Source organism: Zingiber officinale, chromosome 4B, assembly GCF_018446385.1.
Source record: "Zingiber officinale cultivar Zhangliang chromosome 4B, Zo_v1.1, whole genome shotgun sequence".
NCBI lineage: Eukaryota > Viridiplantae > Streptophyta > Magnoliopsida > Zingiberales > Zingiberaceae > Zingiber > Zingiber officinale.
In genome coordinates this window covers 2,595,901-2,604,408 of record NC_055993.1, presented here as the reverse complement: position 1 = coordinate 2,604,408, position 8,508 = coordinate 2,595,901, and the positions used below count along the sequence as shown (strand labels likewise).

The window sequence follows — 8,508 nt, the reverse complement described above, 5'->3', positions numbered from 1 at the left end:
TATTTCGAAAGAACAAATTCTCATTGAAAGTAATGCAGGTCATAAAAGTGCTAGTTTCAAGAATGTCATTGACCCCTTCTGATATAAGAGTTCCTTTTAAATTCTAACGAAGAAAGTATTCTTTGATTGTATCATACACAATGACAATCAATAAATGTCAGGGTCAATTATTATCTCATGTAGGACTTCTTTTGAAGAACCCTGTTTTTAGTCATGGTCAGTTGTATATCGTTGTATCCAGAATTATGAATCCCTGAAGTCTAAAAATTATGATATGTGATAATGATAGCAAATAGAAAAATTCAACAATAAACCTTGTATTTAAGGAAAATTTTCAAAATTTATATATTTTTTTATTTTCTAATTGCACGATCTACCATCATCGTACTTACTAATTTTGCTAGTTAATTATATAAAATAATGTCCTACTGGTGAAATACTAGTATCAAATATATACTTGTTTATGTAAATATTCCGGGTTAATTTTGATATGGTCAACCGAGTTAAATTAGATCATACAGTTTTGATGCTTTATGTTTGAGTGTGCAGGAACTTAGGAATACAAGAAGTCGAGCAGAAGATGCAACTAGTGAGAAGGATGATATGAGAAGTGAGTCGACGGGCTCAGTGCATCCGAGGGACGATGTGCTATAGAAAAGTACACCGACGGATGAGAATGAAGCACGTGACACATCCGAGGGGCAAGAAGCCGGGAGGAAGCCTGCTTCGAGGGAAGACTGGAGTTGGATTCGGATGAGCTCAATTCTGGACAGCCGGAGCATCATCCAAGCGAACACAGAAAAGAGAGACAGTTCGGATGAATAGTTCTCGAAGTGTCGACAATGGCATCGGAAGTGCCTCGAGTTTCGATAGAGAAGCTACCACATTCAAGACCCGAGACACCTCAATTTGCTTGGGCGCCTAAGATGAAAAAGCACGAAGACACCTTAAGCAAGCTCGAAGGTGCGAAGGCGCCTTATACAAAGGCACGATGGCGCCTTCAATCCGCACAAAGGAGCCTTCCAATGTGGTAGAAGTGTTGGCGATCGTTGCATTTAGGATAAAATTTTATCCACACTAAAGGCACACTAAATCCCTTTGGAGGCACCTCTGAGCCACATCAGCCAATGATAACCTTATCCCATGAGGCTATAAAAAATCCTCTGAAGTTAGGAATTCAATAACATTCACTGTATTCATTTCCTAGATAATTTCTTGGGTTATCAACGTTTGTAAAAGACTACTCCGCCTTCAACGAATGAGTTTTTAGTGAATTTTTCATTATCTTGAATTAACAACTAAATAGGTTCTAATCAAATAGCTATTTGAGCCTTCTTATCTTTTTTTTTTTTTATGTTAGTTATTTATTTTTATTAATATTATGTCCTTGTTTAATTTAAATAGTAAAACATTTTTCTAATTTATTTTTAGGATTATTCATCTTCTCTAATCGGCCTACCACAAACCTACAATTTAAGTGTATATATCCTTTGTCAAAAATTTATTGAACACTTTTATATCATAAAAAATTATTCAAATTTAATTAACGATGGAGATTAACGGGTGAAAATGAAGGGTGTATGCACCACTAGCTAAAATATATAATACTTCCATTTTAATTTCAGAAAAAACTAGGGTGCGTCCCGTTAAATTGCCCTGAAACAAAAAGTATTCTTCAACTTTTTTTAATATCTTCTTCGGAAAAAAAAAATGTAAATACAAAATAATTAGTTTTTCATATGCAATAAAGAGACTTGGTTCTTTCTTTCTTCTTCGCAGCATTGCATTTATGACCGATGATTCACTCTTTCTTAGCCATGATTACTAACATGCTTAATCTTTTAAAGCCAAGTCCCACACCTCACCAAACCCCCTCTCTCTCTCCCTCTTTCTATCTCTCTCTCTCCGACAACGCACTTTGATGATGGGAAGTGAGGGAGAGGCGCGACCGGGAAAGGCGACAGGGAGCTGCGGCTGACAGAGCATGCAGCAGGGCGCCGCTGCTTTGTCTTTGCATACCCTTCTCGCCTCCTTTCTTGTCTCTTCCTGCAATCATCAACTATATGGCGCAGATGAGCATTCTTGTCTAAGCAAAATCTCATCTTGCTTAAACCTCGCGTCCTCGTTCCTTTGCTCTCTCCCCTACCCTCGCCCTTATCGGTGAAATAAAACCCCTTATCTTCATCTCTCTGTCGGTTCTAGTTTGGATTAGGTATTTAGCTTAGCTTTCAAGCTAAAGTTGCCGTTCCCGAGAAATGGCAGCTTGTGTATGAGTTGGGAACGGCGGATTCGTTTTCTTTGTTTTAATTTTTGTGGAACTTGAGCTGTTTTCCGGCGAAGTCGTTGAGTAGTCGAGACAAAGATCTGATACATTGCCCTTTCTTTTGTTTCTCCTTTTTTTTTGGTGCGGCGGAATGGGGTGCACGTACTCGAGGGTGGAGGTGGACGAAGTGGTGTGGCGATGCAAGGAGCGGCGGAGGTTGATGAAGCGACTTCTCACCTGCCGGGCGGAGCTTGCCGCCGCTCACATGGCGTACCTCCAGTCCTTGAGGAACACCGGCGCGACTCTTCGGCAGTTTACCGAGACTGAGACGATGGTCCCTAATGATACTCCCCCTACCGACCTCACATTGCCCCCCTCACCTCCCCCGCCGCCGCCTCTGCCACCTTCGCCGCCGCCGCCGCCGCCGAGTTATAGTCCCGTCGCGGCGAAGGAGGCTGTGGAGGAGAAAGCTTCCGTCGAGGACGACTCGAGCGATTCAGAAGACGACGACCAGAGCTGCTCGACGCCTCCGCCTACCGTCCCCGGCTCGGTCTGGGAGTTCTGGGATCCGTTCAGCCCGCCTGCTTCCTCGAGCTTCTCCTCCCCACTGCCTCAGAAGGACTCAGGAACTCTCATTCAGGCTGCCGCCGAAGAAGAGAACTGGGAGGAGACCAAGTCGGAGTTCCTGGAGGAGGAAGAAGAGACGGAGGAAGAAGAGAAACTGATCCCCGAAGAGGAAACCTATGCTGTGACATTGAATGCGGTGAATGACAATTGCACATTGAAGGAGTTGGCCGACGACAATTCGTCAGTGGTGAGTTGGCTAACCAAAGACACAGACATGGGAATGGTCGTATGGAGGAGCAAGAAGACATTGGCCGGGATCATCAAAGAGGTGGATGAGTATTTCCTGAAAGCTGCTGCCGGAGGGAAGGATGTTGCAGTTGTTCTAGAATCAAATCGCAGCTGTTCTCATCCCTGGGATACAGAAAGGAGGAAAGGTAATCTCTACCTCATCTCTGTCTGATGCTGCGCATAGTTCATTGTTTTCCACCTTAATACTGTTATCTGAATGCTTCTTTAAAGAATGAATTCATAATCTTTAGAGAATGAATCTATATTTCTGTCTCAAACATTGTGAATTACTGTTTAGAACTGTAAGATTGAGCCACACAGAAGATGGGAGAAGCCTCTGATTACATGTTTAAGGAATTAATTTACAGAATTTCTTCTCTCTGGTTTTGTTTAACTCAGTAGGTGAAAATGGTATGGTTGTCATATGTGTTTTCAGGAAAGAATTCAAAGTCTGCCAAGGTTGTAAATGCATTGTCTTGGAGTTGGTCCTTCCGATCTTCTCATTCTCACCGAGATGCTCACGGTGCGAGTAATGCTTCTAGTCCCGGTAAGCATTGCACGACACTCGAAAGACTTTTTGCCGAGGAGCAGAAGCTCTATAAGCAAGTGAAGGTAAACATGCTATTGTAGTTAGTCCTCGATCTATCCATGTGTAAATTAGTCATCCTCTCTTTATACAGCACTTTATCTGTTTATCAGGGGTGATTTAACCAAGCATGACTAATCGATATGCTAAAATACAAGCGCAACTCTATGAATAAATTTTACTAATTCCAGGATGGGGAGATTGCCAAGTCCCAGCATAAGAGGACAATCTTACTACTGCACAAACTCGAAGCTGGAGACTATGATTCTGTGAAAACTGAGAAAACTCGCTTAGACATTGAGGAGTTGCAATGCCGGATGATCTGTTTAAAGGAGTCAATAAACGGAACATGTTTAACCATATCAAAGCTTAGGGATGAAGAGCTCTTCCCTCAGTTAATTGAATTCACAGTCGGGTAAGCTTGGAATATGCCCATTGTGTAACTGTAAAGTTTAGAAGTTGGAGTTTATTGCTTGACTCGTAATGTGCTTCCTTCTGTTTGTCCATTTTAAACTTCTTAAGGCTGGTGAAGATGTGGAGAACAATGTATGAATGCCATCAAGTGCAAAACCATGTCTCTCAACAAACCAACCTTCTACAAAACCATCTCGGCAGCGATCCAACAACTGATTCACTTCGTCATGCTATATCTCAGCTCGAATCAGAGGTGAGATCGTGGTATGGTACCTTCTGCAATCTCTTCTGTTGTCAGCGCGCGTATCTGCACATTCTCAACCAGTGGGTTAGGCTTACTGAGGGCCTTCCTGAAAGTGATCAACTAATGGATTCAACTACCGGGATCGGTGGATATTGTGAAGAGCTGCAAAGAGTTCTCGATAGGCTACCTGACAAGGTAATATTACTTCTCACACTCTTCTGTTTGTAAAGTTCCATTAGTATAATAAAAACTGTCTGATGGATAGAAAATGTGTGAATAAATTGAGATGACAAGGATATTTTGAAGAACAATAAGTAGTAGGTTCTATAAATAGATAAATTGGATCGATAGGATGACCAAAGTTGTTCAAAATGGCATTGCGATATCGTATTAGATGGAAGTTCTACATGGTTTCTAATAACTGGGGCATTGAACTTGCTTGCCATATGAGGTCTTATCTTTATGTTCATCTCAACAGGTAGCAGCCGAGGCAATTAAGTGCTTTCTATTAGTCATTCGCTCTATCATTCTTCAACACTCTGAAGAGCACAACTTGCGAAAGCAGTCTGACCGACTTCAGAGCAGATTGGATAGAGAATTAAGCTCTCTTCGCTCACAGGAGAAGCACAATGATGAACATATAATCCAACAGACGGTCCAAGGCCCTCAGGTGAATCACCAACTAGCATCGTCAACTAAGTACCCAAAACTCGATGCTTTGAAGAAGAGGTTGGAGGATGAAAAGGCACGGTACTTGGAATCCGTTCGGAAGAGCCGGGCCATGACACTGAACAATCTGCAGACCAGCCTCCCCAATGTGTTCCAGGCTCTGGTAGGGTTTTCGAGCGTGTGTGTGCAGGCTCTAGAGGGCATTACCGGCTCAATGGAAGCTATAGGATTTTCTGAGAATGGTTCACCTTTGCATCCATGAAGCTATTGCCGACATGTCAGGCACTGCAAGCATAACTTCTCGTTTTGAGCTCATTACAGATAGGTGCTTCATAGAAAGGTCTTGTTTGCACTGTTAGATATGCCTAGTAAAGTTGCTAAACCATGTTATTCATATGCACACAAAATTTCAGTTCTTATTTACTTCCTAGGGTTCTACTGTGTCTACTTGGAGGGTATGCTTTGGAAAATAATGAAGGGTGTGTTTTGAGAAAAAAAGCACAATTATGAATTCAAATTCAAAGATCAAAATTCTCATATCTAAATCATATATTTGTTATTTTGATAGTAAGCCTTTGAATATTTCATTATCCAAAATAGACATTTTAAATATAGGATATAAAGAAAATTATGTGATTTTTTATTGTTTAAACCAAAAGTTTGCGCAATTGTCGTAGTTATGAAATGCATTGCTGAAACACTCTTTTTTCCTAACAAAAGATGGAAATATTCACTTCACAAAACTTGAATTTACCATCTTCCTTGCAACACAAAAGGATTGGTTGCCATCGTACTTGCAACAATCTTAGCCATGGTAATTGTTTACTAACTAGTAAGCTGGCTAGTTCTGATCTCAACTAAACTCTTTTACATTTAAGCAAAAAAGTAAATTTAGAACTTAATTACAAGTTGAAGAGTGTTGTTGCTTTGGTCCTCCATTGCTGTAGGATTTTTGATCTTCGAGTCTTCTGAGTTTGTATCTTTAAGTGTGGCTCAACCATCTGTGCGAACTGGAAAAACAGCACGATTTACGATCCAACAAATGATTTCTGAGAACTTCATGAGAAACGATCAATAAACGGAAAACGCAGTGAGAATTTTTACAACGTATCAGAATTTTTTGACGGATTGTTGAAAAAAATTCGGGACTTTGATTGAAATCCGGAAATCATTGCTGAACCAAAAAACGATAGAGCCAAACACAGAGACTAAAAAGCGAACAGCGAAGCAAAACTTCTAAATTGTAGAACTTCATTAAGATACAGGAAAGGAATGCAAAATGCAGAGACCAAGGCGCCTAATTCAACCTACCTTGGAATTCAGATGACGAGTAGGAGCTCGCTCGAAGCGGACCTCTCCGTAAAAATTCGCAGGATGAAGATCGCCAATCGAATCCAGCTACCAAACCAGGCCATCTAATTAATCAGCGACCTACGCCGGCAAAAAAAGCACAAATTTTTTACTCCGGCGAACCACAAAATCTCATCTTGAAATCGAGAAATCGATCACCAAATCAGATAGGAATCGCACCTAGCTTCAGAAAGCGAGCTGAACCTCGTTGGGAACGGGCCTCTCCATCAGAACTCGGAGGAAGGAGATCAGGAACTGAATCCATCCACCAAATCGAGCCATCTCGAAGAGGAAGAACCGACGATCTGTGAGATATGGAAGGCACTGAGCGCCCATCGGTTAACCTGGACGCATTGCCGGCCACGTCCGAAGGGGAAAGCGACAAACTGGCTTGAAGCCGAAGCTTGATGCGCCATTTCATCCCGTGATATGTTCAAGACACCAAACATCTACAACGCGACTTCTATTGGCCTGAGCGGATAACGATTAGCACTCCGACGACCTGAGACTTTCAAAATAATAAAGGTGGCTCGGTAGTTTCAGCCAACTGAACGACCCAGATGCGGATCGGGTTGTGGGCTCTAGATGCGCACGTAGTCAGCACGTGACATGAGCAAGTTGGAACCATAACCAACTGAGGAGGGGCCGGACCGGAGAATGACCCGTTAAATTTCGGATCCGCTAATTAAACCACTTAAACATTTTATTTTAAAAAAATACATAAAATAAATCAATAAATATAAATATATGTATTAATGCTGAAAGTAAAGCCGGCATCAGTGATGTTGATTCTTGGCCATTGATGTGATCGTCCACTCCACCTTCGCCGTTCAAGAAGGGGAAAAAACAGAAAGAAGAAAAAAAAATATTAGTATTTTACTTATTTAACCTCGCTAGAACATCGACCACGGGCGAACGACTCGCGCTGAAGTCTCCGTAGCTATCTATAAATGTCTCCTTCCGAGCAATGAGAATTTCGTCTCCGCTCGCCGCTCTGGGAATAAAAACATGATCGCGGCCAAAGCCAAAGTGCACGCCGTCGGGCGCCGCTACGTCACCGAGGTGGCGCCGCCGCAGTTCGTGTCGATAGTGAAGAAGAGTAGCGTGGCGAAGAGGGTGCTTGATACCATCAAAGAGGAGGAGAGGGACGCCGCCACCGCCGGTACCTCACTGCCGGCGAAAAGCTATTCCTCTGGCGGCGCCGTTGGCTGCCGGCGAGCGACTCAATTTCCCGGCGTGGCCTTCACGGGTCCGCCGTCGCAATAAACCAGTACGGTTGTAGGATTGGATAGTTGAGCCCGCGGAGGTTGAAACTTCGGCTTTAATTTTGGCTCTTGTTCGTCAGAAATTTAAATAATTTGTATGTGAAAAGGAATTTTATAGAAAAATTATAGGTAGACTTTTACACACAATTTACAGATAGAATAAATATATTTTTAATTAAAATATAATTAAGTGGAGAAGGGGTGAAAATAAGCGGTCGCCACCTGCTCCTATTGCCACACGACTACCAATAAAATTATCCTGATAATATGTCACGATAAAATATTTAAATTATCATCCAGATATTCATGATTTAAATTCTAATTATAATATATTTATAAAAAAATTTCTCTAAATAAAAGACGTAATTAAATGATGTTAAATTTTTAAATTGATCATCGCATCGCATCGTATGTACTTCCCAATTTACTTAATGATTAATAAAAATTTTTTGATGAAATCTCAATAAAACTAATTTGAATAATAATAAAATTACGTGTCCTCAAAATTTGTCGTTAGACCGGTATGATTTGATTTTTGACATATATAAATATGATTTCGGATTATCAGAGATAAAGGACATTCAGTTAAGACTGAGGCCCGGAAAGGAGATGCATATCACACTCCAATTTTTTTACCCGATGTTAATCTCAATAAAAATAATTAAATAAATAAAAACAAATCATTACAAAAGATATATATAACAGAGTAACTAGAAGTGAGTGATTATTAATTTTTTTATTTAGTAATTACTATTGGAAATAAAAAAATGATGGATTTTTTAAATTGATGGCTAATGATTGTTTGTGGTATAAAAATATTTAAAATTGTTATCGATGGTGTCTTTATTTTTTATTTGCTTGG

General features: G+C 40.8%; 2 protein-coding genes and 1 long non-coding RNA gene across 3 annotated transcripts; 2 read left to right on the top strand and 1 right to left on the bottom strand.

The window, feature by feature from the left end:
• The first annotated feature begins 1,786 nt into the window (after positions 1-1,786).
• On the top strand, positions 1,787-5,521 carry LOC121974416 (protein ALTERED PHOSPHATE STARVATION RESPONSE 1-like). The gene is made up of 5 exons (XM_042525468.1): positions 1,787-3,264; positions 3,555-3,730; positions 3,896-4,119; positions 4,227-4,557; positions 4,841-5,521. The coding sequence occupies exons 1-5, from the start codon at positions 2,415-2,417 to the stop codon at positions 5,291-5,293; spliced, it is 2,034 nt and encodes a 677-aa protein (XP_042381402.1). The 5' UTR covers positions 1,787-2,414; the 3' UTR covers positions 5,294-5,521.
• A 473-nt stretch (positions 5,522-5,994) lies between these two features.
• LOC121974421 lies at positions 5,995-6,745 on the bottom strand. Its single transcript, XR_006109997.1, has 3 exons — positions 6,562-6,745; positions 6,343-6,462; positions 5,995-6,041 (listed from the first exon to the last, which is right to left on the bottom strand). It is a non-coding gene; the product is annotated as an uncharacterized LOC121974421 (long non-coding RNA).
• A 638-nt stretch (positions 6,746-7,383) lies between these two features.
• LOC121974420 lies at positions 7,384-7,771 on the top strand. Its single transcript, XM_042525474.1, has one exon. It carries the CDS (start codon positions 7,390-7,392, stop codon positions 7,645-7,647), a length of 258 nt encoding a protein of 85 aa, XP_042381408.1. The 5' UTR covers positions 7,384-7,389; the 3' UTR covers positions 7,648-7,771.
• The last annotated feature ends 737 nt before the right edge of the window (positions 7,772-8,508 follow it).

Bases quoted from the DNA above. Each gene is read 5' to 3' on its own strand.
- LOC121974416 (XM_042525468.1), top strand. From the start codon at position 2,415: ATGGGGTGCACGTACTCGAGGGTGGAGGTGGACGAAGTGGTGTGGCGA. The intron at 3,265-3,554 runs GTAATCTCTACC...ATGTGTTTTCAG, and splicing joins GGATACAGAAAGGAGGAAAG to GAAAGAATTCAAAGTCTGCC. The intron at 4,120-4,226 runs GTAAGCTTGGAA...AAACTTCTTAAG, and splicing joins TTAATTGAATTCACAGTCGG to GCTGGTGAAGATGTGGAGAA.
- LOC121974420 (XM_042525474.1), top strand. From the start codon at position 7,390: ATGATCGCGGCCAAAGCCAAAGTGCACGCCGTCGGGCGCCGCTACGTC.